Source organism: Pungitius pungitius, chromosome 6 (assembly GCF_949316345.1).
Source record: "Pungitius pungitius chromosome 6, fPunPun2.1, whole genome shotgun sequence".
NCBI lineage: Eukaryota > Metazoa > Chordata > Actinopteri > Perciformes > Gasterosteidae > Pungitius > Pungitius pungitius.
The window spans coordinates 19,761,591-19,788,955 of record NC_084905.1 but is presented as its reverse complement, the minus strand read 5'-3'; the positions used below and the strand labels follow the sequence as shown (position 1 = coordinate 19,788,955).

Genomic DNA, 27,365 nt, shown 5'->3' with positions numbered 1-27,365 from the left:
GTTTGTGATACAAATCCTTTGAATCCCAAAACTCAGCATCTCACCCAGAGTCTCAGTGAAGACACAAGATGATAAAACCCACATTAAAACCCATAATAAATAAATAATACATCGTGGAAGATTTTTACGCATTTAACACTCAACCATTCGCCGCCTTATCAAAACCAAGAAATAATATATCATGAATGAACTGAAAACTGCAATATTTTAATAAATAAATGTAATGACATACTGTGGGGAAGACTGAAGATGAAAATACTTGGAAGATGAAAATGTTTTTCTAAATTTTGATATACTTGTTCCAAAATCATCATAATGAGTCTATTTTTACATCAAGACATAAACAGAACCTTAAAGGCTTATTTTTCATTCAAAACATGTATGTATGAATGGATGTATCTAACAGTGAAATAAAGATTGAAAGAAATGTCATTAGAATCACAAACTAACTTTTGGACACATCACATATTTCTTATATTCTTTGGATGTATAAAAGGTGCTTCTTTGTCTCTGCTCTGTTCTTTAAGCAGCTTGAAGGGAATATAACTGCACGAGAGCTTTTTCTATTAAATATTTGGGGAAAATCTAATTCACCGAATGTTTAAATATCCGGCCAGACCGAAGCACTCAAAACACAAAAAATATTTGAATTTATGACCATAAAAGCTCTCAATCACGTAGTTTTAACAGCTGAAGGGAGGTACTTAAAAATCTGTTATCTTGAATTATAATTATCGTAGACTTTATTCCTTCAAGTACTCAATCAAAACATAATGGTTTGATTTAAACAGACACAGCTCCTTTCCTTTCCTTTTTAAAAAGCCTCTTGAAATACCTTACCGACAACGTGTCTGAACCTCTGAAAGCGGAATAATTCCCAGTCGAGTCGTTGGCAAAGTAAAACCCTGTGAACGCCGCCTGAAAGAACCCGATTTAGTCGCGTTTGCTCCCCAGAGGGCCGCAGACACGTCAGTCGTGCTCCCTCGCCTCCAACGGGACACCAGCTTCCAGTGGGAGGGACCTCGGCCGTCTCCCACTAAAGACAGACGCTTATAAAGCAGCCCGGAGACGAGATCGCGGCACACAGACCCCCAAACGGCACCGCGTGGAGCAAACTAAATAAATAAAAGAAGAAGAAAAAAAAAAAAAAACACGACGGGAGGCAGAAGCCCAGGCCGGAGGAGACGAGAGAGCACAGGGAAGGAAAGAAGGAAGGAAGGAGGGTGAGAACCAGTCAGAGACAGAGGGAAGCACCAGAGGTCCATTTCGCCAGCAGACATGCCCAACTTCGCCGGCACCTGGAAGATGAAGAAGAGTGAAAATTTTGATGAACTTCTCAAAGCTTTGGGTAAGCGCTCTCCAGTCTATTTCTACCCCCCCCCCCACTCCATAGCCAGGGCTCCATCTCCACATGAGGTTGACTATCCATCACGTCCACATAGAAAAAGGCTTCTCTTGTTCCTGCTGGTGTTGCTTGGGAGAAGGAAAGAGGAGGCAGAGGCCCACAGGGAGATGCTGCAGGAGGAGGAAAATCCCTCGGCTTTTCCAGGAGATACGAAGCACTGGATGCTGAAATCCAGCCTAAACAGACGTGGTATTGTTACATGAAGAGAAGAGTGGGGGGGGGCACAACATTATTCATGTTAAGCGTTTAAGTAGGGCATGCATTAGCCATGCCAGGGGGGGGGGGGCTTTTTCTCTTTTTTCATTCTTTTTCACCCTCCTCAGTCTTCACCGATGGTTGCGATGCTTCAGATCTGGGACCAGTGTAACTGGGTCATTCAGTTGTGTCGCGGCGCTTCGTCACGCCGGGGCGGCTGAAGCGGACCGGACACATCAAAGGCCTCGTCTTTAGAATAACGGTGTAATCTGGCAAAGGGGGGGGGGGGGGGACGTCCTCGCTGTGTGGACAAGGAGCTGCTTCGGTATCTCTCCCACAACTTTTAAGGTCACGAACGGCTCCTTTTTGGCACACACACACAAAAAAAAAAGTTGTATAGCTTGTAAAGCTCTGGATATTTAGTTTTTGTTTACCTGGTCGGGCTCTTGCTACAAATCCAATGTTTATCTACTACAAAGTAAATGGACCCCATAAACACTGCATGCGCTGCATGTGTTTTAATCCTCATCCTAATGGAGTTACTTTGTCTGGAGACCACAGCCTCCAGCTGTTCTCTCACATACGCCCTCTGTCAACGGGGTGGGGCGGGGGGGGGGGTCCAGTGCTGCAGGGCCGCCGCTTTCCATCAACATCCTTATAATTATGTGCCGACTGCACGGGGTGCAAATAGCAGAGTGGACCGAGCTGTACGAGTGGATCAGACTCACAGAGATGCGTAGAGTGCGAGAACAACACAACTCCTCACTTTAGGACTTCATGTTGAGGATACGTCGATCGCTCGAAACCAGGAGAGACGTCTCGGCTCACTGATGCTCACACAAATCGGGGGGGGAAAAAAAACATGGCGGGGTCCCTCGGGGTCACGGGTGGGGTCGAGTGTGAGCTGCCAAATGAGAATGTGTTGCAGGCCTCGCAGGGTGAAGAATTTTAGCCACAAGCAGGACAACCAGACGCAGCTGACACCCAGAGTGAGAGAATGCGACAGATTTCTCCCTCTTTTTTGGAAATAGTCGGCGTTTCTGTCGCCAGGCCGAAATCATTCATTGTGTTGTTGTAGTTTCCTTCTTTTTTTGTTGTTGTCGTTCCTGCTTTAAGCTCGGAGGTTGTTGCTCTTCGCCACACAGAGAGACACAAGGAAGACGTGCAGGCAGCCTCCTACATTTAAGCTGTGGAGTCTGATGGAAGCTGGCACGAGGGACAGGAGAGCTTTGGGGAGGGGGGGTCGGGAGGGGGGGGGGGGGGTCGAGGGGCTCGAATAGAAAGACAACAGAACAGACACAAACATCTTTTAGTGCATCTTCTCATCTTTTAAGCAGCCGACAGACATCAACCTCCCGTCTTTTCTTTCATGTCGGAATCTGATTACTGAAGACGATGTCATTGCGTATTAAGCAACCTCCGTCTGCAGCCAGCAGCCGCTCCCTTTAGTGGCGGCGTCCACCGGGCCACGTGGTCATTAAACGTCGTGGCGGTTCGGACTCATGCTGCCGGGGCTGATGTTCTCTGCGTGTGTGTGTGTGTGTGTGTCATCGTTGGGGCTCGTGGTCAAAAGGAGTCAACACCATGCTGAGGAAAGTGGCGGTGGCGGCGGCCTCCAACCCCCACGTGGAGATCCGCCAGGACGGCGACAAGTTCTACATCAAGACGTCGACCACCGTGCGCACCACCGAGATCAGCTTCCACATCGGGCAGGAGTACGACGAGGAGACCGTGGACGGACGAAAGTGCAAGGTAGGATTCAGGGGTCAAGGTACTTATTTGCAATGCATCGTGGGTGGAATTGGGGTAAAAAGCACGGCACAAAGTGCTTTGGTTGCTTCATGAAGGTTTGAATCCCTGCACCTTCTGGTCTTTGTTGTGTAATATAAACACAATGATGAATTCTGATCTCGCACACGTTTATTTCAACATTTCGATCAAGCGATTAAATTAAATCTGTTCCTGTTATTAACAAACCTTGCTTTTAATCGAGGCCTAACCTCTCCCATCCCTCGGTATCCTCTGGGTGTGGTTGCGTTTGTTGAAGGTCTCATCGTTGTGTTGTTGAAGGTTGGATGAACCACAGACGCCTCCTTGCAGTTTCTTGCGTTGGTAACGTCCTCACGTCCGTGCAGCTGGATCAAAGCAGCTTCAGTTGGGGGGGGGGGGGGTGTAAAACAGAACCCCCCCCCCCATTCATTAAGTGAAAGAAAGCTGTGATATTCATACTTTGCACATGGAAAGGGGAACATGTGGAATTGTCTGCATGGATTAGTACGTGAGCATTTTCTGGGAACCACATTTCTCTGCTGGGTTTGAGCATTGCAGGATTCTTTGAGGATGAATCCAGGTCCTGCAGCCACAACGAGATGCCGCTTTGCATGAAACAATGTTTGCAGAACAGAAATGTTCTAAAGTTAAGTTCTTAAAAAAGACACGTTTTATTTCCACAGTGGCGGCGTGTTGCATCGCACATGACCTATTTCTGGTTTCAGTGAGACAGTCTGGCTTCTCCTGCCTGCGCCCCGCGGCATGCTGGGTGCTGGGCGGGGGGGGGGGGGTGGGGGCTCTCAGTTTGGCTTCTCGCCACCCGGCACCTCTAGTCGAGTTGTCACCACACGTTTGCTCACATCCAGTTGTTTGGATGTGAGCACCAGGCAGTGATTTAGAGACAGCAGAGAGACGGCGTGCTGGGGGGGTCAGAGGTCAGAGGGAGGCGGCGGCGTCCTCCCGTTGAGGTGGAAGAGAAACTCGAGCTTTTGCTGCGTTTTCGGTTGAGTTTGTGAACTCGTCAGCCTCATTTCTCATCGCCGGACGAGCCGAGTCACCTGTGTGCAGCCGGTTGCTATGGAAACACAAGTCTCAAGCCGTGGGGGGGGGCCTAAAACGGAGAGCGGAAATAATAAGGATCAGGAACAAAGACCCGTCTTTAAAAAGCAAAATATATTTCAAGAAATTGATGTAGCATCCGTTCAAGAGTCTCCTCACACAAAGGGCAAAGATGCCATATTCATTTCCAAGTGATGGGCCTCCTACCCCCCCCCCCCCCCTGACACGTAATCCTATAATGTAACGGGGAAGGCAATATGTGAGCCGCGGCACAGGAGAGGTTTGGAGTAAATGGATTAAAACGGGGCGGCTGTGTGGAGAGGCAGGAACGGACCTGCGGCGAATGACGGGAAAAATGAAAAAACCTTTTGGAAGAGGGGAGAGTGGGAAGAGCGATGTACGTGAGGGTGATGCTGGTAACACTCATATTGGGTTCTGGGTTTGCGGCCCCGTTTATAAAAATCTACTCCGGAGGCTGAAAGATTCTGGTCCTCAGGCACAAGTCTGTGACATCAACACATTTAAAGTTATCATCTGGGTTGAGATGCACCCAGTGACAACACGGTTTCCCAGGTTGTGTTTAAAATAGGTTATAAAACAGTATTAAACCCACAAATCGAATCGACAGAGGTGATTGGTGCACAGGCTGCAATGATTTAACTTGAGCTTTCTTTTTAAGAGGAACAAATTCTAATGAGACATTGATGAAGTGGAAAACCTAAAGAGGGCCATAGTTTCTAATAGAAGCCACAAGCTGGGACTGACGTGAGAGACGTCTTATTAGGGCTCCGTTGTAAAAACCAAACGTAAAAACTTTAAACCAAGCAGGAAATGAGACGTTCTCGTCCTTCTAGACACGCTGTCTGTGAGAGACTTTGAACCAAAGCCAAAGGCAGCAGATGCTCTGCAGAAGAAAAACAAAGAAAACGCACAGTGCTTCTGCCTCGCTCTGAAATGTGTGTGTGCACGAGCTCCGCTGTGTCGTTTGGAAGAGAAACACCACGTGGGAGAATTTGTTTGCGACTTAATGTGCAACAGGGAAGAATGGGAGAAAATCCATCCGAGTCAGAGGCTGAGCTCCAGACGACAGCCGTGGCCAATCGACCCGCCGGGTTCTGGCTGCATGAGGAGGAGGAGAACAGAGAGAGAAAGAGAGAGAGAGAGAGAGAGAGAGATCCACCATGACTCTCCTCACCTTTGATGTGGTGATTAACGTTTGCCTCTGAGGAACAGGAGGCCACGGATCCGTCCGGCGCCGAGCGGACCCACGCGGACACACAGATTGGACACGAGCAACGCTGCGAATGTGCAGACTGGTGCAGACTTTCAGTTCAGTTCAAAGCTTCTTACCAGTTCTGGGCCTTTGGAGAGGGGTCATTGGCTTAAGAAGCTGACGTTGAATATTGAGAATATTACACTTGTTAATAGTCAAGTAATCTTTGCATTAAAGGCCGTGATGGGGTAATTCCACTCTAAAATATCCATTGAATGATTTAATGTTTTGGGAATTATTGACCAAAAGAGAAGAAAATTCCAGATGGACACCTCATATGTTGATTATAGCCTCCTTTAACTCTCTCCCCTCAATGCAGTAGCATCGCACTGACCCCCCCACCCCCACCCTCTGCTCCCCCTCCCAGAGCCTCGCCACCTGGACCTCGGAGAACAAGATGTACTGCAAGCAGACTCTGGTGGACGGAGACGGCCCCAAAACCTTCTGGACCCGGGAGCTGAGCGGCGATGAGCTCATCCTGGTGAGTGAGTCCCGCTGCTCTGTATGGGTCGCCTGCTACGTGGTTCTCATGGAGACTGGAGAGGCAGCAGGTGCATGCATGCACGGGGGCTTTTTGAGCAGCTAGTGTACTCTGTTTGAGAAATAGTTAATGAATGGGGGGGGGGGGGATTCATTCCCCTAAAGGAAATGAGAGAGAATCCATTTTCCCAAGGAGCCCGGCTTTCATCCTCCTCCACGGGGGGGGCGATGTTGAAAGGAGAACAAGAGGAGCTGCCGCACTGTTTTTAGCCCGATTAAAACGGGCAGAAGTCAATGGGTCTAAAGCCCCTCCAGACTCAGCGGCTTCCTCCAGGTTCAGATGCCCAAAAAGTCATTAATCACGGGATGCTTGCTCGGCTTTGGTGTCCGGGGGGGGGGGGGGGGGGGGGAAGCAGGCGGGGGAACTTCAGCGTGTACATTTACAAGAGAGATTCAAATGAAATCCTTTGCATTTGATTGGACTGCCGACAGGTGGGCGGGCCTAGAGGGCCTTCCGTGTTGCACATTGATTAATGGCTCATGATTTCATTAGCTGCAGCTGGTTGGCAACAGCTCAAGTGAGCACAAAGCATTAGTCGTTTTGCAGGAAAGGAAAGTCTGAATTAGAATATTTTGCACAATATCGCAGTGGATGTCGACTAAAAATGTGACACCAACATATTCCAACGGAGGCTCCTCCTCAGCCAGAGGGAGAACATACTAAATGTTACAAGAGCAGCCTCTCTGGTGAAACTAAAGCACTAAAGGGACAGTCCGTGTTTCTCTGCTCCATCCTTCGGCCTGCAGGTGAACCATGTTTACAGGCCACAGGGTAGAGTCTCCACCTGGAACTACAAGTTATATTTATATTTTTGGCAATATTTGACTGATTGGATTCAAATGAGGAATCATTCCTCCATGCATCTAAAAAATGGTGGAAAGATTGGATTTAGCAAAAGAGAGATGAGTCATCTTTGCACCCAGGCAACCTTTTTTTCACATCTATCTGCATCCAAAACAAGCCTCCAGACACAGAGAGACGACCCCAAAATCAAAGGAGGATCGGTCTGATGGTCTGTGCCGGTTCACTCTGTAAGTGGGGCACATCTCCATACGATTTGCATGATCCGTCTAATCGGTTCAGTCTGAAAACGTTTGAAGGCCTGCAGGTTCTCTCCGGCTGCATCAGCCTGAAATAAAACGGGTAAAGACGACGACACGAAGCTTCGTAGAATCCAGAGACGCTGGAATCCGTTATGAGGAAGTTTCTTTAGGTCTCACCAAACTGTTGAGGATGACCTACGTTGAATGTAGGTCATTTCATTGGTCAGAAGTCTCTAAAACACGTTGTGCATTTTAGAAGTGAATTTCAAAGAGGTCTTTGTGAGACAAGTTCAAATTGTGCCCGTTCAGCGATCGCTGCGTAAAGTGGGCGTGGCAGTGGGATCGTCGGCTTTAACCAATCGGAAGAGTTCTTCAGTGAAACCAGTGAAACGCCTTTAAAATGTACAGCTGATTCAACATCTTCTGCAACCGTTCCCACTTCAAGAGCCTTAAAACACAACTATCCTTTTTATTTCTCCCCCCCCCACCCCCTTCTAGACCTTCGGGGCAGACGACGTTGTGTGCACACGGATCTACGTCCGGGAATGAAGCCGCGGGGACCTTCATCAGGACCGAAGGAGCGCAGCAAACACGCTTAAACCCCACCAACACGCCGTCATGCTAACACGCGCTTGCAGAGCGTCCCGTGTAACCTCCTCGTCCTCCTCCTCGTCCTCCTGCATGGTCTCCTGCATGGTCTCCTGCATGGTCTCCACGGGCCACAGGCAGCGCCTCTGTGGTCCGGTCCGTAGTCGTGAGTGTTGTGTGTCTGCAGTTCAGTGGCCGGATATCAAAGTGCCGTCAGCTGTGTGCGTAGGATTTAGTCATCGGTTTGCACTGATTAGGTGTTTGTGTTCGAAACAATAAAAACACGGAACAAACAACAGCAGAGTCTCTTTTTTTGTTTGTTTGTTTGTTTACGTGCTGAAAGGTTCCCCCCTGTGGAGTTATGATGTAAACACACACATGTTCACGTCTCTGGAGGCCACAACAGACATTTGCTTTGTCATAAAACCCCCTTTTAAATAAGAATTCTTATCCGAGACTGTTCACTGAGGCCTTTTGTCCTCCGCAGTGTACAAGGCGAAGAGACAATTCGCACCTTCTTTTGTGTACTTTTGGGGATTCAAAAAGAGGCTGTGGCCACTGCATCTATGTGACCTCTCTCGCTTGGGTGTTGGACCGGTCCGCTGGGGACGGGGGGCGGGACGTAAAAAGACTCGAGACGATTCAATCCTTCATCTCCAAAGACCGCACCCCCCGACATTCTGACCGATGTCTCCATCATTCCAACCCGATGACGTAGGAAGTGGAGAAGAGCAAGAACCTATTAGCGAGGCTTTGTGCGGCCTTTTATCACGTCGATCCACTCGATACAATGGCGTTTTCTTTGGGCCCTCCGATGACCTGATTTCTCCCCGGCTGTGTTCTCCTCTTAATGTCCCCCGTAGGAGGAGCACTCCTCCTCCTCGCTTCCTCCCGCTGAGCTGGGACTTGTTTGTTTTCCTGAAGATTTTCTACTGCCAAAAGCTGGACGTGAAGAGCATTGGCTGCAAAGAACCCGTCCACACAGGTCGTGAACAATGAACATATTCAACGTGCGTCCTTACAAATAATTCAGCTTTTTATTTCTTCTTCTTCTTGGCCGCTTTGGGAGCTAATTGACTGAACGAGGCAGAGCTCCGCTGCTTTTCAACAGGAAAACCGCTATTCAAGACAGCCCCCCCCCCCCCGGAGTAGGTGCACGATGCGGGCCAACACGCCCACGGCCTCACTGCAGCCAAGCGGGTTGGGGGGGGGGGGGGGGGGGGGGGGGTTTCTCTAGTCTGTGAGAAAGTGGCACAACATCAAAAACAAAAAGGGCAAATCTGTCTCTGTCCTTCGCAGGCTGCCCCCCCCCCCCCCCCCCCGTCGCTGCTTTCTGACCCGGTGCGCTCTGAAAGGATGAGTTTCCTCCCGAGCGCACACCCCAATGCTCCGGGGGGGGGGTTGGGGGGGGGCCAAGGGCCAGGGCGCCAGGGCGCGCGCCCGCTGCGGCGTTAATCCGATGACAAGCCGCCCGCTCGGGTGGCGTCCGGATGAAGGGACTGTTGTTGTGTTTGCGCTCCATCTGGTTCGGGAAGAGGGCCCCCCCCCCACCGCCCAACCCCCCCTCCTCCGCCTGCTCTCTTCTGGGCCCCCAAACAGAGGAGCCTCTGTGAGCACAAACGACCAAACAAAAAGGGTCCCTCCTGGTCCCGGTCCGGCTCCTCCCGGGGACCCGAGTGGCTTTTTGGAGTTTGCGACAAGAAGAAAAAGAAAAGGCCCGTTAAGATTCCTGCAAAATAAGACTTAAATGGGACAAATAGGACTAATTAGCGCTACTTGGGTCTTTGGTGACCCGTCCTATTGATGGTAGGAGCTGTTGTGTGGGAACGCCGCAGCAGGGTGAATGAAGGTGAAGGTCCGGCAGGATGGTGGGCAAATGAACTCAAGACAAGGTCATCACATAGGACATGAAATTACAATAATGAACATTTGCTAATGAGAATATTTTACACCCTGGGAACCCAGCATCAGTTGTAATCAAATTAAAAGGGCATTTCATCCATAAGATTAGAAAGTTGAAAACTGAAATGGTGCTAAAAGGCCAAGAAGCTGCCAACCTGCCGCAGTGGAGGCCACAAAAGGTGGAGAAGGTTTACGTCCACGTGGTGCATGAACATCCAGGGAACGACAGCAGGCGTATTCAGTCACGCTCGGGTCTGAGTGAACGGTTTCTCAGGAGGCCACACGCACATCTCCAGAAGACCAAGCAAAACAAAACATTTTGACTAACCTTTGACTGTGTGGCGAACGCAGGACTCAAATATTCCCATCTTTTTATAAATGTTATAAAATGAGAGGCTCACCTTTTACACGGGTTCAGTTGGATTTTCAACGCTGCAGAAACTCAATATAAATAGTTAATTCACTAACATTTCGTTGCCTTTTTTTTTGTCACGCAGGGCATGGACCGGGGGGAGAGGGAGGTGGTGGGGGGGGGGGGGGGGTTCACATTCCACCGTTTCAGCCAACCAGCGACCTCTTTGTGAATCAAGGCACAGTCGCGTTCACGCCGTTCTTGTCACGCAGCGCGTCTCTGCTCATCCAAACGTCATCATCACCGGTTAAAGCGTTAAATGCGATCCCAAACGCACGTCCCGATGGGCGAAGCCGACGAGTGGATGCCTTCACTGCGTGAATGACGATGACTGAAAGGAGCCCGGAGTCCTTCGTCATCAACGACGCGGTTGAAACTGTCCAGCTGAATCCCAAGCGCGGACTTCCACGTTGCTGCTGGACTCAAATCATTTCACTGGCAGGTTGGGTTGTGGGACATTGGCGTGTTTGTCCTCTGCGCGCAAAATGGACATTTTAAAGACTCAAAACAGACCGTCGTGCCAGACCTCACTCGTCCCTTCACAGGAGGACAGGTGCGCCGGTGAGGACAGGAGGACGGGAGGACGGGCCCTCTGGATGGACGGAAGCCAGCGAAGTTGTGAGAGACAAGAAAAGACGAGCGCTTTGTGTTATTTATAGCTGCTCCAATTCCTGCTTCTTATTCGTCTCCCCTTATAAATACACTGTTTTGGATGATCTGCGCTCATACGTTTTAGTAAATCTTCTGTTAAAAAGCCACAAGATCTTCTAACTTTGAAACACAGCAAAACGCTGTAAAGAAAATCAAAATCGAAAAAAAAGAAACTAGCTAAACCCCAGAAGGACAAGCAGAAGTGTAGGTGGTCCCTGTCAGTGGGTTCGGTGGAGCTGCAGGAAGTTCACCAGCGTGTTCTCCAAGGGACAAATCACGCGGAAGAGAGGAGCTCATTGTCAGCGCGGAGGCCTCCGCTGGCACGGGTCGACCTCACTGCTCCTCGCCAACATGGCGGCCAAGTGGGCAAAGGGATGGTGTGCGTGTTAGTGTGTGCGTCTGTGTGTGTACTTTGTTAAGAGGCGGACAGCTGCAGGTACTGTACGAGAGGCGGCGTGATGCTCAGTCCCTCTGCTCTCACCGTACAGTGTGTGTGTGTGTGTGGGGGGGACCACCCACAGAGACCTGACCCGAGGCCAGCTCCGCGTCCCTGAAAGTGAACATGCTATTGCAATCGAAGGAAATCTTAGACAAAATACTTGATGAAATAATCGGCAGAATCAAGTGAGATTAAAGTTAGTTTCTTAAATGTGGGCTATTGCTTTTTTTAACCTTTTCATTTAATGAAAGGTTCATTTTAAGGTCTGACTAATAACTGTTTTTTTTAAATTGTCAGGGAAGATAAATATTCACATATGTATAAAAAAACAATACTTTATGTGCACAATTACAGGTGGAGGACAGGTGGGGGACAGGTGGAGGTCAGGTGGAGGACAGGTGGGGGTCAGGTGGAGGTCAGGTGGAGGACAGGTGGGGGTCAGGTGGAGGTCAGGTGGACGACCCCCTCTGCAGGATCCTGGAAGGAAAACGTCGTTGGACGGAAGCCTTTTTCTCCGTCTCTTAATGTCTCCACAGATTTTGGAACTGAAGACGTTGTTCAACTGCCATTTCGGAGGAGAACCGACGCGTAGAGGAATTATTTGTGTTAGAATCACATTGCCGATACAAGATAATTACATAAAAACATGTGAACTGGATCCTGAGAAGAAAATAGATGGATGACCTCACCAATTCACTAAGACCGATTAAAAGTTCCAATGTGTAGGATTTGGCAGCATCTAGTGGTGAGTTTGTTCAGCTTTTTTCTGTCTTGTACAACAAGTACAAGTATACTGGTTTCACTGGTGAAACCAGCAGTGAAACCAGTGAGCTGCTCTTCTTCCTCCCTCCCTATTTCCAACCTGTGAGTGAGGCCTGATTGCTTCTTGTGTTCTTATTATTTTGGCCTTGCTGCCAGTCCACTGAAACACAAACCAATGAAGGTAAAGTGGGGGGGAAAGAAAATGAAACTCAAACAACTCCACAAAGGGCTCCATAGGCTACAAATATCATTTTATTATTACTTTAAATAATGTCTAAATAAAGGGACTAAAGACATGCTCGTGGGACTTCTTCCATTATCAAAAATATGCTGTGGGTTCATGTTTGCAGCAGAAATCTATCCAGTCTGTTCATGTGATGACAGATTAAATAATCCCCGTATCATCACGGACGGTCTCGGTTGTTGAAGGGGGGGGGGGAGGTTCCTTCTTTCTTTTTTTTTAAACCAGCCAAATCTCACATTCAGAAGAGAAAAAAAAACGTTATTTCTCGTTTAAAAACTGAAAGACCTGGATACATTTCTACTTTTCCACATTTTTTTACTACAGAAATTAAAAAGTAAATACATAAAGGAACACACAAAGGGTGAAAAAAAACAGCTATTTTATAATCAACTCCCTTTGGTAAAAACTGTAATAAATGGTCTTGCATTTGTCTTTTTCATGTACATACTAACTTTAGCCATCAGTCACTAAAGTCCACAGTAAGCTTGGAAAGTTTTACTAGCACAACAACACAGATCTGTCATAAAAAGTCTGAGACTATATACAGTGTATTTACAACATGAGCGACATGTGGACCGTCCTCCCAGAACGAGGCGCGTGTGCGAGAGTGTGTGTGTGTGTGTGTGTGTGTGTGCGTACAAGCTGGTGTTTTGGCAGAGGGCATTTAAAAAGGTTGACATCCAGGGCGGCGAGGATCATTTGTGTTAATAGAACTATATATATCTATATAGATATATATATATTTATATACACACACAGGACATAAACTGGAATACATGTCAGTATCTGACATACAGGAACTATACAACTTTACAGACCAAACAGTGTTGTGAGGCAATTATTATTATTATTCTTTTTTTTTTTAATCTTTTGTAACAGTGCGGTTTGATGTAAAGCCGACAGCACTGTTTGAGGCGGTCTCTAATAATGCTGCCGCGTGTTTCGGAGGAGGAGGAGGAGTAAGCCCCGTCCCGCCGTGTGATACCAACATAAATCGTGATTTTGGCCGTAACGCAAGGAACGTCAGAACCACATCACTGTGTTGTGCTCCCGTCCAAACCTTCCATTTGGGGGGGGGGGGGGGGGGGGGGGGGGAATCCGGATCCCTCCAAACCCTCTTTCTAAATAAGTGCACTTGTCCACCATATTGTTTTCCACGGATACTGTAGAAGAACATGAAAGAAATCCCCGTGTGATTGTTTCACCTCGATGGGGGACTCCGTACTCCGACAAAATCTGTCCCTCAAAAAGAAATCAAAACCGAAGCTCGGTTGTGATTAAAGTACAAAAAAAAAAAAAAAAAAAAAAAGCTATCTCTGACGCCGTTTAATTCGCTCGGGGGGGGGGGGGGGGGCTCAGAGTGCTGGTACGAGCTCCGGCCTGCGACTAGGTAGTGACCATTCCTATGTTTTGGCACCAAAGGCCCTGCAGAAACAATTGGGCCCAGCTAAAAACGCTGGTAAAATCAGTAATCCTGCCGCCCCGGGTGCAACGTACACGGCAGCTAGCTTAATTGTGCTCCCACGTCGACCTTAAAAACACATTAATAAGCCCTCGGCCCCCGAACCTGCTTCAACTTCGGACACGTCGATCCTCCCTCCCTCCCTCCCCGGTCGTCCCCCGCCGGGCTACGGCGCCTTGCCGGGCGGGCCGTACTTCACGCGGTACTTGTTGATGTTGACGAAGTGCAGGACCTCCGGCTGGCGGCTGGTGGTGCAGGGCAGCAGGCCTTCGCGCGCGTCGCCCATCAGCCACTTGTTGGTCTCGGCGCCCATGTCGCGGGTCACGTGCTCCTGGGCCCACGTGTCCACCCAGGCCTGGAAGCGCCTGTGCAGCCGCGTGCTCACCCGCTCGTGGGACTGCAGAGAGAGAGAGAGGGAGGGAGAGAGAGAGAGGGAGAGGGAGGGAGAGAGAGTCAGGGAGGACAATGGCTTCCACGGAGAAGACGCTTTGGTCATTAGAGCACAGAGGTGTTTTTCTAGTCAAACTGTTCTTTAATAACTAAACAGTTTAAATAGGTAACAATCAGATTGAACTGATAACCAGATTTATTAACAAATAAAAAAAAATGTTAAGCTGTAGTTTTCAGTTTTGTGGCTGTAAAGGATTAGACTAAATGCTGAATGATGAATATGGATGAAAAATAGTATTTGGTTTAAAAAGAAAAAAAAAAAAACATGTTGTGAAATAGCTCTCAAATATTCCTGACTTTTGCGGAAATCAGAGTGGATGGAAATCAAAAATATTGTTTGTTGAATACTTTAGAAAACCTGTCGCTTGGCCGAATGCAGTTTTGGTCAAAAGGTCAAACAATAAACAGCCTCCTCCATCTAGAGCACAGAACAGCGAGCGGGTCCTTCGGTACCTGGTGAGCTCGCAGCAGGGCGGTGCGTCTGTACATGTAATCCTCAGACTTAAAGACGTACACCATCTTGTAGGAGTTGAGTTTGAACATGCACTCCATTTTCTCCTTCTCCAGGGATTTCTTGCCGCCCTCCAGCGCCTCTTTGTCCAGCTGCTCGCGGCCCTTCTGGTACTTCCGAATCCGTCTCAGATTCCTGTTCCACGAGCGCAGAAAAAGTACAAAGCGTGATTGAGAGCGAGTACCGGGAGGAGCGTGACGAGGACTCGTGTGAGGAGCGCTGTTTGGTTTACTGAGCAACTGTCTGATGTAATGCAGTAAAATAAAATTCCTTACCATTAACATCACCCTATTTTCTCTGCGTCAAAAGACATAAAACTGCTTTCACAATTCAAAAATGTCGTCGTAATGTTTGCTTGGATCAAATGACCCGACGCGATCGCTCACCTGGGAAGAAAAACGGGCTTCTGAGCGAGGTGCTCCCTTAGCTCCGGGGTGGTGGAATCTGGGTTCAAGTAGCGCCCGACATAATCCGACCAGCGCTGAGGACAAAGGACACATGTCCATCAGGACACAAAGCAGGGACAGAAACACCACTGCTTACAAAAGGTTGTCAATAGGTCCCCCCCGGTCACCCTCTACTCTCCTGACTGTGGGTGCGAAACGAAAAAAGCTTCAAACGGAGGAGGATTCCACCGTTTCTCACCTCAGCCTCCATGGGCTCGTCAGAGTTCTCCTCCTCGGTGTCCAGAAGCTCCACCGTGAGCTGCACCTGCGACCTGCTCCTTGAAAACATCACCTGAGAAAGTGACGAGGAGGAAAAATGCGTCAAGCTAAATTAAAACAGTGTGTGAATTATTATTTTTTTCCCTTGTGGTTCTTTGCAAATCTCTCCCACTTGTGTGCAAGCACCTGCCACCACATCATGAGGGGGGCAGGTTTTACACATAATGTGACTTCAATATGTCAGATTTTAATAATCCATTATCTTGATATTATTTTAGTGCATCATTTCAAAAACATGGAGATGATTTATTGGTTTGCACACGTACACAAATATAAGAAATCCTTATTTCTCCTGAAATGAACGATAATTTCCCTATTTTAGGTGCGTCATCATCCAAAGACCAGTTGCATCACCTCCCCCACTCCCCTAAATGTCCAGTAGGGGTTTTCCGGTTTTACCTTGAAGCAGTTCTCATCCGCCATGAGCTGCTCGGCTCTCCGCTGGTACGTGGCCTCCGCGGGGCTCCGCGAGGACTGGGTGGACGCCGCCCCCCCGCCGGCCCCGCTGGCGCTCTCCGAGAGGTAGAGGTCCGTCACCTGGACGCAGATCTCGTCACTCACGATGTGCTGGAGCTGGACGGAGAGAAGGAATGGTTTTAACCCAGACCGCGTGACACGAGGACCCTGCAGGAGGGGGGGGGGGGGGGGGGGGGGGGAGGACCGCCGTGTGCTTGCCTGCCGGACGATGCTTTGGATGAGCTTGTCCATTGTGAAGGCCGTGTAAGCGTGAATGGTGAACATTTCCCTCAGGGAGTCTTCATACTGGGAAGCCTCCATATTTCCATCCAGCAAATTCCTAACCATCTCCAAGAAGGCCGAGTAGTAATCCTCCACCTCGATGTCCACTAGAGAGAAGAACAGAGCCAGAAGCTTGTGTCCATTTTATGAAAGGAGTGATTCTCTAGCTCAAGATTCAGTATGTTTTTTAATTTTCATCCACTTTTAGTTTATTTCCATTTTCTGTAAATTAATTCATATAATTTATTGTTTAATTATCAGTGTCAATAAAACTAGATACCAGTCATTATTTCTACTGTTTGCATTAATCCTACAAATGGATACTTTCTTTCAAAAAAGGGACTAAAGTGGGAACGTTGCCCAGATGTCAATAGAAAAATAGTAAAGGGACCTTCTGTCCTTAATGGGAAAGCAAAAAAGAAATGCTTCAGTCTGGTTAATGCTAAAAAGGGGAAGTTGTGGGAGATACAGGAATAGATTACTGTCCCTTTAACAACATGAAAACGGCCTGACGTCACTCACTGGGCTCCTTCAGTCTCAGCTGGACGGCCGGATTGTCGTTCTTCTCCTTCTTCAGTCCCAGGACCTCCCTCTCCCAGTCCCGCTCCTTGACCTCCTCCTCGATCTGCCGCTCCGCCTGGCCGTACAGCCGCAGCAGGCGCGAGCACAGCGTCTGGTGCAGCCGCAGGAAGATGTACCAGTTGTTGTTGACGTAGAAGAGGTTGTACGCGTCGTCGCAGCCGCGCAGCTTCTGCGCCGCCGTGTTGCTGAACAGCAGCTTGGACTTGGAGGGGCTCCTCCCGCCGCCGCCGGGGACGCCGTTGTGCTTTTTGGCCATGCCTCCCTCCAGGTCCGTCTCCCCTTCCTCCTCCTCCAGCTCCTCGTCCTCCTCCTCCACGTCGGACAGCTCGCCCCGCTGGGAGAACAGCATGTCGGGGATGAAGTGGTAGATGATCTGTTTGATCTTGTACTTGTCCTCCTTCTGGATGCCGGTCTGCCGCTTGACGTGGTGGATGATGAGCGCCGCCGCGTCCTCCAGGATCTGGCTGTCCTCGTGCGCCAGCGTCAGCTGGGGGCCGGCGGGCGGCGCCGCGTTCTCCTCGGACGCCTGCTCCTGGCGCTGCGGAGCGAGGACACAAATCGGTGTCACGCCGACCGTTAGGGGCACCGCGTTCTGGATCAGCGCCGGCACGGCGCCGGGAACTCACCTCGTCGTAAATGCTTTCGATTTCGTTCAGCAGCGACTTGGACCGAAGCACTTTGGTGTCGTTCTGTTTGAAGTTGATGCCTTGGTGGTCGAGGGACTTGAGGTAATACTTCTCGTTCTGCTCCCTCCAGATCTTGTTGAAGCCTCGCTGGGCTTCCCGCCACTCTTCCTCCTTGGTCTTTAACCTGGGGGGGGGGACTCAAGTTTAAAAGCAATCTCTCCTTTGTATCCAAATCCACAAATCTGCTTTGTTAAAAAGACATTTGAAAAAAGGAGTGAGTTGAACTCGCACCTCTTCAACACGATGGGGACAGAGACCGCCGGGTTCTTCTTCAGGCCGTCGATGATGTCGGGCGCCTTGTCTCCGTATATCCTCTGGATGGCCTTGCGATGCACGACCTCCGAAGAGCCGCCCAGCGTGTTGTCCAAGCAGAACTTGGCCTGCTCCTCCGCGGACATCCGGGACAACTTCCGCTGTACCGTCTCCAGCAGCCTGATGGTCGCCAGGTTGGTCTCCAGTACTACGTCCAACTGTGGGAGAGAAGATTTGTATAGCCAATGCAGTGTGTGCATGACCTCTATCTTTAATAAACATTTTAAAATAAAAAGTTGAATGAGTGCAGGGTCGGCTACCACATCGCCTTTTCGGACTCAAACATTTGAGAGAAACCTGTGGCTAGTTTCAAAGAGAATTGCTGAAAAACTGTTCTTTACTTTGAAGTCGTAGCTTTATTTATTATGAACAAAAAGATGTTCTTAATCAAACCATTTGGCAGTACCTCCGCTGTCCACTAGATGGGGCTTTGAGGCTGACTGAGAGTGCTGCTCTACAGTATAACATTGTTTTCTATTACCGTAAACCACTGAGGAATTTTAAAGTAGAAATTAAAAAGCCTTTGGGGCTTTTTTTTGGGGGCGAAAAAGAAAGAATTCCCGAGGGAGGAAATTGTGACGACAGCAGACGGAAGTTGTACACGTCTAAGTCCCGACTCACCTCAAAGCGCTCGTCCTCGCATCGGTAGATGTGCTCCTCGTACTGAGTCTTCTTGGAGCTGACAAACGTAGAGTCCTCAGACCAGGAGGGGAAGGAGACCCAGGTGTCATTTAAGACCTGAGCAAAGCAGAAACAAACACGGTGTCAACAACAACAAACCTCATCTACTGACATTAACAGCACGACGAATGCATTTCTGTCGCTTTTCTGTCGCTCACCTCTTTACAAAGTGGAGTTCTGCCGGTGCACTTGGGGTGTTGGTAGCTTTTGGGTAGAGCTCTGTAACTGGAACCCAGTCTCTTGCAGGAAGCATAGTCTATCTCCATGGCGATGCCCTCGGTGGCCCTCTCCTTGGGGTACGCTTCGACGTGGGACATTTCCCGATATCCCAAGAAGTTTTTAAACCAGTTGAACAGCTCCGGGAATTTCCTGTTTTACAAATTAAAGTCAAAAACATTTATATCCATTAAAATGTAAACTAATTCAATATTTTTTTTTTCCTCCCTCCAGGTGAGAGGACGGCGTACTCACCCTAAAAAGGGCAACACCAGCTGAACTAGTTCCGCCCTGGAGATCACCTCCTGATTAAAGATGACCAGGCATCGCAGGAAGTTGTTGTAGGCTTCTGCACTTCGCAAGGCTTTACGCACCTAAAGTGACAAATCAAAATGAAGAACAGCGCGCGCGCTTTGAATAAAACAAATAAGAGCTGTTGTCTTGGAAAAACGGTACTTAAGCCGTGCTTACGTTAGGATTTACCGGTTTTATGTTAAAAGTTATTTGTGTCTTCCTTCGCATCCATTCATTCAGTTAACGTCTTCTTTCACATTCACACAAACACGAGACACAGCGGAAACAAAACTCACCTTCTCAAAGAACAGAGACTCGGTTCCGATGCCGTGCTTGCTGGCCTCCGCCCCGGAGGAATCTTTCAAATTCAATAACTTGGGCTTCTTCTGTGGGGGGGAAAGAAGACATCGAAGTCATTTAAAAGCACAAGAAAGATGAAGATAAAAAAAAAGGAAGCCGGAGTGGACTGCGGCGTCGGCGCCAAGCGACGATGTTGGCGCTCACCTTGGGAGGGGGCGTGGTCCCTGGAGCCGGATGGCGGCGGATCTGGCAGCCGTTCTGATTGGGCCTCTGTTTGTTGTTGAGCTGCAGCTTCTTGGCAGTGCCGCCGTGGTCGTTCCGTACCGACTCTGCCTTCTCAGCTGTGGTCTTACTCAGCAGCTACAAGGAATAGACAACACTGATTAGGAGGGGGGGGCGGGGGGGGGTACACAAATTGATCTCCACAGTGGGATTATTCCAGCAGGTCACAGTGTTGCACGCGGACTGGTATAAATTATTTAAATAAGAGAGGGAAACTAAACTAAAGCTCACCACCGAACTGTTGGCATCGGGGAGAAATTGCCCGAACTCTGAGAGCAGGTCCTCCTGGTTCTTGAAGAGTCGAGCCACCTGAGCGTACACCTCCTGCTCCGTCAGGGCCGGGGTGTAGTTCCCACCGGCCTCCTTGGCATTCCGCTGCTCCTTCTGTAGCGGAGAAGCACACGTTCACCGTGAATTTAACACGAGAGGGTACAAAGGCATCCTGAAATGCACTTTTTATGCCAATTTATCTATTTTATTGGGGGGAAAAAAGCGGCTCACACGGAAAAAGGGAAGAACGAGGTCTCTCTAACCACTGACCTGGTACGTGTGCAGGATCTCCAGGAAAGCTTTGTAGATGTCGGGCTGGCCCTGGAAGCGGTTCTTGATCTTGTTGACGTAGTTGATGGCGTGGTTGAACTCCACCGGCTGGTTGTTCTGCATGGGCGGCCCCGTGGGGGTCCCGGTGGGGGTCCCGCTGAGCGGCGGCAGGAGCAGCATGGGCGGGGAGCGAGGAGAGGTGTACGCGGGGATGGACGGATTGCTCTGGCTGCTCGGCGTCGATGCCTGGGGCGGAAGAGGCTGGGGGGGAGGGGGGAGACACAAAATGGAGCGCGTTGAGATGCGTTTAATCAACCGCCGCGGCGCCAAACACCAGATTTGTAAAACATTCAAAACCGCTGGAGTGAGCCCGTCACGGCATCGCCATTCACCTTGCTCGTCTTGGCAGGGGCGGGCTGCGTCGGGGGGGGCGGGGCCGTGGTGGCCGCGGCAGACGGGAGCTGGGGCGGATGGAGGGTAGCCGCTCCGGTTATGGGGATGTTTTGGACCGAGATGCCATGCGGGGTGATGTGGTGGATCTGACCGGGGGTGGTCACGTTGACCAGGTCGGCGCTCTGGACCTCGATCTTGTAGCCGGGTGGCAGGAAGGTGTTGAAGCCCATGATGAGGTCGGGATGACCTTTGAAGAGCTGTGACACTCTGCTGATGACCCCGGGGGTGTCAATGCTGGGAGAAATATAGATAGATAAATAGAGTAAATTCATTGACATGAATCCCTGTTTCAAATAAACAACAACAGGACAAATGGGAATAGAAATAACCCTGACTCAAAAAAATGCAAGCTTGCTCATCTGTTCCATTAAGTCGGAAATGTGGAACTCATTAATAGAACAGTGACGGATTTTTGCGTCTAAATTCTGACATTCACTTATCAAATGATCAATCTACAAACTCTCTGTTGTAGGATAGTATATTAAGTTGAATGACTTTGAGAATGCATCAAAAATATCAGTGTTTTTCTGTAGAGATCAAAAGGTGGCCTCACCTTTGAGACTTGAACTCTTTCATTATGTCCAGAAAGTCATTGTAGACCTGAGGCTGGTTGCCAAACTGCAGTTTCACTTGATCCAAGTAAGACAGAGCATCTTCTACCTTTGGGACAGAGAGGAGGAAAAGTCAGTTTCATCAGCCTGCCAATCTGATTTTAAAAATAAAATAAAAAGGGGCTGACTGACCTTGAGCCTCTGGAACTGCTGGCCCTGTGCGGAGGCCTGAGGAGCAGCTGTGTGGCCGTGCCCCGACATCACCGAGGGCCCAAGGGACTGGACTGCCGGCCCGTGGTGGTGGGACCCCACGTGGATGGCGGGGTTCGGTGCGTGCCCATGGCCGCCGCTGTTCTGGGCCACGTTGGAAACCTGGGAGAGCAGAGACACCTATGACAACGAGGGTAAGTAGTTAAAACTTTGTTATGCCTGTGACTTAAAGCGGGCTGCATTTGACCTGGTTCTTGCCAGTAAGCGTACAGCTGATCTGCGGTGTTGAAAAGCAGAGTTCACCTGGTATCCCTGGGGGACGGAGTACTGGACGCCTGCTGTGGGCTGCATGTTGTCGGACGCGGCCTCATACACCGCCGGGGCAGGAGCGGGGGCAAGGACGCGATGCTGGAAGGCCTCCGCGTTGCCAGCTAGGCGCCGCTGCTGCGATGCAAAAACCGTTTCCTGATCCTCCAGTCGCCGCTTCATTATGAACTCATTCTGGGAAGAGCTGAGAGACCTGCAAACCAACGAGCACAGCCATCTTATTTCACACTCGCAGTTATCTGAAATAACTAAATACCAAAATAAATACAGCTAGCGGCCGAAAACATTTTTCCTTCAACTTATCGATAAGGCCCTCTGTTCCACTTCTGTTGTGACTGAATGAACCCCTGATGGTTTTAGAGGCACGAAGATGCCCCGGGGTTTACAAAGGTCAACTACATGGCAGCGTATCGATTCATTGACGTGTGATGTCGCATGTCAGTTTTAGTTAGTGCTATACTGTACTAGTAACTAGGTCAATGTAAGACTAGGTTTGGGCGTGTCTGATTCAACTTTAGTTTAAACTCGCAGAAGTCTTGACATTCTGGCAGCGACAAACCCAGAGTTTGACATTCAGGAGATGTGCTGTGTGACCCCCGAACCTGAAGCTCCATCCTTCTATGTAGGCGACAACAGAGAAGAAGCATCAGGATGCAAAACCAGGAAAGTTTGTGTGCATAAGATCGGCAAAACGAAATGCTGCTTGTTTTATTTTCATACATTCTACAATCATAGTTATTTTAGTAACTGTTTGAAGATTAAAATCAAAAAGTGTAACTGCATAACAATGCAATACACACAAACTGCTCCGAGCAGTTGTAGGTTTATTATTATTAACGCATAACATGTTTGCAAGTTACGCGCTAAATCGACGGCTAAACGCGTCGAGTAGTTGACTTACACTGAATTTGATTGGCTGCTGAGACTTCTACAGACGGCCTACGTCACCGTCCGATGCAACAAACAGGTGCTGCGCGAGCACCGCGGTCAGCCAGCTCGTCCGCAACTTCACAAGCGTCGGAATGAATTCCCATGAGACAGACAAAGGCAGAAATTGGACGGAGCAAGAACGTACCACGTCCCGTCACACAATGGCTGTCTCGCTCAAGTCTACTCGAGACGCTTCCGAGCTCCCAACAAAAAAACAAACAAAAAAAAGTCTCGCTCCAAATGGAAGCGAAGCTGCAAAGCGTTCACAGAAGCCTCGACTTTACCCCCCCTTGCCGCCGCCCCCCCCGGTGCCGTGACGCTACAGCCACAGCAACGGACCAATACACCCGGACTTGTGTCCGTTGGCCACGCGGCGGCTAACAACCGTTAAGTCGACCCACGGCGCTTCGCCCGTCCGCCTTTTTTTTTTTTATTACGGCCCTGGCGACACAAGCGCCGACCTCGAGTTACAGCGCGACGCTTCCCCCCCTCGCCCGCCATTTAGAGCGTGGCGCAGAGACCGCCGCACATTACACTCCCGTCTTCGGGGAGGAAGGCAGGAAGTGGCGGCGCGTGCAGCTCCACGGTGCGCGAAAGCATTTCGCTCTTTATTTTCGACACCCGGGAACTGGTTTTTGTCGACTCGGGGGGGTCAGTGAGCTGCCAGTTAGCTGCTAACTAGCTAATGTAAACAACACGAGTGGTCCCGACGCCGAGCACCGTCCGGGGCGAAGCACATGCAGCTAACAGTTAGCCTCTTTCAGCAAAGCATATAGCTATCTGAACGCCTCCGTTAGTTCTCGATTCATGAGAGAACTCGAATCGGATAAAGTTTCGAGTGAGTGGCACGCAAATAAAAGACGATTCCCAGTGTGGTGTACTCAAAACGTCCGCTAACGTTAGTGATGTAGCTAAAGCTGCGTTAGCTTGCTGAATGAATTCAGCTGAACTCACCCCTCTCCCAAATGGCAAACGTAAGATCCCAAAGGATGTTTTGATAATCCGATATTTCTGGTGTAGGCGCCACGACTCTGGCCGGGGAAGATGCCAAAGTATGTAGTAATAGCAACGTACCAGTGGCGTGTGATTTTAAAATAAACAATTCAAGCGGTGGGCTGCAAAGTGAAAAGCTCCCAGGGAGAGGAAAACAATCTCCGTTCGTTTCGGTCTGAAAGGGAGGCGGGGTTTCCGCGGCTAACCACGCCCCCCACACAGGCACCATTGGTCGGTTTGTTTAGAGTATCCACGAAAGGGCGGGGCAATGGACTCGGGTTGTGAGTCCAAACTGTCAATCAAGATTTTTTTCTCGCACTACCACCATGCACGCCCATTTTGATTTGAAGCGCGACAATCCCGGCGGGATGTTTTATGTGTGGACAGCATAACATTAAAATTGTAATGTGCAATGTGGATGCCTCCTCAAATTAGAGATGGTCTTTTTATTGAAAACGGTACCGTCTGCATCTTTGTATTGCAGGCGCTATTCTATATATATATTACTGTTCTCATTTAATCTTGTCAGTTATTATTTTATTTCCCAGATTAATTTATTTTGGGGGCCCCTATGATAAAGCTCTTAAAAGGCGATTTTGACCCATTCGGTGTCTTCAGGAAAGCACATCATAACCGTGAGGCTCATGGTAATCGATACCGGTGTATATTACACACCAATTTGTATATTTAAATTCCATACACAGTAACTTTCAAAACTCAATTATTCAACCAAGCCACTTTCTGTAACACACTACCTGACTTACACTAACCATGCAGACCACATCAAACGACCAGGCATGAGGACTGCATCTATTCAGATGTCCTCAGATCCATGTCAAGCTCCATGTACAACTAGCCACTTCCTGAAGTTCGGTAACACGTGACGTTGTAGAAGGAAGTCTGCAGGCCCCTCCCCTTTGTGGACACTTTAGCCAATCACCGCACCGGACAGTCATTGCAAATCCCAAAAAGGTGGAACTTCCAAAATAAACCATCGCCCACGACAGGCGGAGCTGCAACGGTGACCCGGGATTCCTCATTCCTGCCCGGGCTGCTGCGACACAGACACGTAGTAGCTACTCCACTACCAACCGAGGCTTCACCACTTTATAGAAAATAACATGTACCGAGACCGACTCCGGCAAAAAAACGCCGTTTTTCCAATGCTTCGGATGCACAATACACGAGTCACGTGTTGTTCAGTTACCCCGAACCTTTTATCGGTTTTCCAACTTTAGTGCAAAAGCATGCAAGGCAACGCACTGCAGGCTGTGGAGATCCCCACCCACCCACAACAACAACGACGAGCTACACGTTTGCACACGGTTAGGAGGAGGATCAGCCACCCCCCCCCCTCCACCTCCTCCTCCTCTCCTCCTGAGATCAGCGTCGTGTGTATTTACAAGCTGCACTCCACAAACAAAAGACACTCAAATGCATCGTCTAGCAGATCTACACTTTCGCAATGAACGCCGCTGGGGCGCGAGTCGAAGCGGAGATGGGGGGGGGGGGTGCAAAGGCGGCTCAACCCGCCCCCCCCCCCATCCCGGCGGTAAGAGGTGATCCGGTTGCCCTTAACCAAACAATGCCAAAGTCAAACGGAACGGGAACTACGGCGTCGGTCGCTGTGCGGAGAACATCGGCGCGCGGCTCCGTGCGCGAGCAGATGTTCTGCGCGCTCCCAAACAAACGCGCAGCCACGTTTCTTCATTTGTTTTGGGGTTTTTTGTGTGGTTCTTCCCCTTTCCCCCTCGACGACGGCGCGCGTAATATACATATATATCCTATTCTTTGTTTACTTCCACAGTCGGGGAGTTAAACGTCTGACATGTCCAACCACAACAACCCCCCCCCCCCCCGTTCAGCCCCCCACCCCCCGATCCTTTAGCGTTACGTGCACAACGCTGCAGACGGAAGGTTTCCACTTCCACACCGCGGGATGCTTCCTAATGTCAGACATTGTTAACTAGCCGAGAAAAATGACGTCCTGCAGATTTTTGCCATGTATTTTTTCTTTTTTGGAGGCGGAGGAGGAGGGGGGGGGGGGGGGGGCTGTTCTGTAGTCGACCATTAGAGAAAAGCCCCCCCTTCCCCTTCTACTCCTTAAAGGACACAAAAGCAAAGGGCGCGAGCGCCCCACAACCCGCTTCAACGTCAAAATCGTTCGCTCGGAACATCGGAGACAATGTTATAATGATTTAGTTTAGCCAGCTGTTACGTACCCAGGAAAAAAGACTCCTTACTCCGGATTCGTGTTTGTAACAAAATAGTTGGACACGCCCCCCTCCGCTGACATTGGCCCGTGCTGCTGTGCGCGTCATTTTATTTTGAATATCGCCCGCTAAAAGCGAGGCAACGCCAGTGAGACAGCGGAGAGTCTCCATGACGATCGGCAGAGCTCAACATCTGCACGAGGGAGGGGGGGCGAAACCACTGGAACACATGGCGGGTAGTAATTAAGAGATTCAGAGATGATTAAGGATGGACGTACTTTCCCTTTTTTTGACACCTGTGGCCAGTTGGCAGATTCTGAATTCAACAAAAACAATTTATACAATGTCGCATTGTAACTATATTGTAATTGTTATTAACAGTGTTAATGCAATGATAGTAGTGATGCAATGATATATTACATGTATTAGAATTAAGCTATTATAATTTATAATTTAATTTATGATGCATTGTTAATAATTTTAACCTTTCCCACCATCATTAAATTGAGATCTACATATAATATTCTAAATAGTTCAGCATCTTGTAGCTTTGATATGACCAAAGCCTTTGTCGCGTACATACTGTTTTAATCTCACTATCTCGTCATTCAAGTTACAAATACTTATTTTAAGGTTACTATGAAGGATTTTTAAAAAATTGTTTCCATTTTGGAAACAGTTCCGGCAACAGGTGGTATTTATAGATTCAACTGTAATACAATCAAACAAACTAATGAACTGGAACAATTAACGCTGTTAGAGCGGCTAATGGTTGACTTAAACCTCAGCTCCCAGCATTCCCTCACGGAAACCCCCAGCAGTCCGAATCACAGAACTCCTGAAGTGTGCTGCAGTGGGGGAGCGTTGCTGCAGCCGCCACCTCTGCACGTCGAGAGGAAAGTGCTGCGGTGGACCTTCAGCTGTCAGCTGCAACGACAGGTTTTCACCATCAGGCCGAGAAATCAGAGATGAGTGTGGTTCAGGTTCACTTCAGAGAAGGATTTGTCACAGCTTGAAATACATTCACTAATAATTAATCCGACAACAAGCCATAAATCTAAATGAGATTAACGGTGTTATTCTTTCGGTAAGTTGCAGACAGACAAGTTATTAACATTTTCATTGCTATTGTTTGTACTTATTGTGCAAATAAGTCATTTTGCAATACTTATAAAGTTAGCACTGAATGAGCACTGAAAAATTAAGTTAAGAAAATCAATGAGGACCAAAGTCTGGTTGCCAAACTGTTTCATTCAATCCATCAAAAATACACCAAAGTCTTTGCAGTGAAATTCCTTCACATTTGCAGGTTTTCCATTTTCCAACATATGTAAGAATCTTTAAAAAAATTAAACAGGCCGACAGACTTCTTCTTGAAGGGCCGCGTTGACCCTACAGGCCGCTCCATCGTGATCTCATTCTCGCAACCTTCAAATAAAAAAAGCAGTTATCAGAGTCCGTTGAATCAGTCTCTTGATGTGATTGAATACTTTGGTGGGTACGTGGAAGTATTTTTTTTCTTCATTTATAATTGATTATAATGGTTTGTGACAATGTGGCCAATGGGACACCAAAAGCCTATTTTTGGGGCAGGGTATTTATTCAGTGACTTGTCATAGTGCATG

General features: G+C 48.9%; 2 protein-coding genes across 6 annotated transcripts; one reads left to right on the top strand and one right to left on the bottom strand.

Moving 5' to 3' along the window:
* Positions 1 to 1,012: 1,012 nt before the first annotated feature.
* Positions 1,013 to 8,172, top strand: crabp1a (cellular retinoic acid binding protein 1a). The gene is made up of 4 exons (XM_037451501.2): positions 1,013 to 1,348; positions 3,174 to 3,352; positions 6,070 to 6,183; positions 7,785 to 8,172. The coding sequence occupies exons 1-4, from the start codon at positions 1,279 to 1,281 to the stop codon at positions 7,833 to 7,835; spliced, it is 414 nt and encodes a 137-aa protein (XP_037307398.1). The 5' UTR covers positions 1,013 to 1,278; the 3' UTR covers positions 7,836 to 8,172.
* Positions 8,173 to 12,274: 4,102 nt separating this feature from the next.
* On the bottom strand, positions 12,275 to 25,808 carry sin3aa (SIN3 transcription regulator family member Aa). 5 transcript variants are annotated; one of them, XM_062562935.1, is made up of 21 exons: positions 25,750 to 25,808; positions 21,581 to 21,797; positions 21,260 to 21,457; positions 21,070 to 21,176; positions 20,456 to 20,750; positions 20,064 to 20,324; positions 19,755 to 19,907; positions 19,446 to 19,601; positions 19,238 to 19,327; positions 18,903 to 19,021; positions 18,590 to 18,800; positions 18,372 to 18,488; positions 17,670 to 17,908; positions 17,379 to 17,562; positions 16,693 to 17,290; positions 16,108 to 16,277; positions 15,832 to 16,005; positions 15,353 to 15,445; positions 15,094 to 15,188; positions 14,650 to 15,004; positions 12,275 to 14,143 (listed from the first exon to the last, which is right to left on the bottom strand). In XM_062562935.1, the coding sequence occupies exons 2-21, from the start codon at positions 21,764 to 21,766 to the stop codon at positions 13,913 to 13,915; spliced, it is 4,032 nt and encodes a 1,343-aa protein (XP_062418919.1). In that variant the 5' UTR covers positions 21,767 to 21,797; positions 25,750 to 25,808; the 3' UTR covers positions 12,275 to 13,912. The 5 variants fall into 5 exon arrangements, with proteins under 5 accessions (XP_062418919.1, XP_062418918.1, XP_062418920.1 ...); XM_062562934.1 differs by lacking the exon at positions 25,750 to 25,808 and adding an exon at positions 23,489 to 23,722; XM_062562936.1 differs by lacking the exon at positions 25,750 to 25,808 and adding an exon at positions 23,489 to 23,722 and having other exon boundaries at positions 21,260 to 21,439.
* Between the last annotated feature and the right edge of the window lie 1,557 nt (positions 25,809 to 27,365).

What these genes read in the sequence shown, in the direction of transcription:
- crabp1a (XM_037451501.2), top strand. Translation starts at nt 1,279, where the DNA reads ATGCCCAACTTCGCCGGCACCTGGAAGATGAAGAAGAGTGAAAATTTT. An exon ending in TGAACTTCTCAAAGCTTTGG is followed by an intron (nt 1,349 to 3,173) that starts GTAAGCGCTCTC and finishes CGTGGTCAAAAG; the next exon opens with GAGTCAACACCATGCTGAGG. An exon ending in GCGGCGATGAGCTCATCCTG is followed by an intron (nt 6,184 to 7,784) that starts GTGAGTGAGTCC and finishes ACCCCCTTCTAG; the next exon opens with ACCTTCGGGGCAGACGACGT.
- sin3aa (XM_062562935.1), bottom strand. Translation starts at nt 21,766, where the DNA reads ATGAAGCGGCGACTGGAGGATCAGGAAACGGTTTTTGCATCGCAGCAG. An exon ending in CCCCTGCCAAGACGAGCAAG is followed by an intron (nt 20,325 to 20,455) that starts GTGAATGGCGAT and finishes CCTCCCCCCCAG; the next exon opens with CCTCTTCCGCCCCAGGCATC. An exon ending in GCTGAGACTGAAGGAGCCCA is followed by an intron (nt 16,278 to 16,692) that starts GTGAGTGACGTC and finishes TCTTCTCTCTAG; the next exon opens with TGGACATCGAGGTGGAGGAT.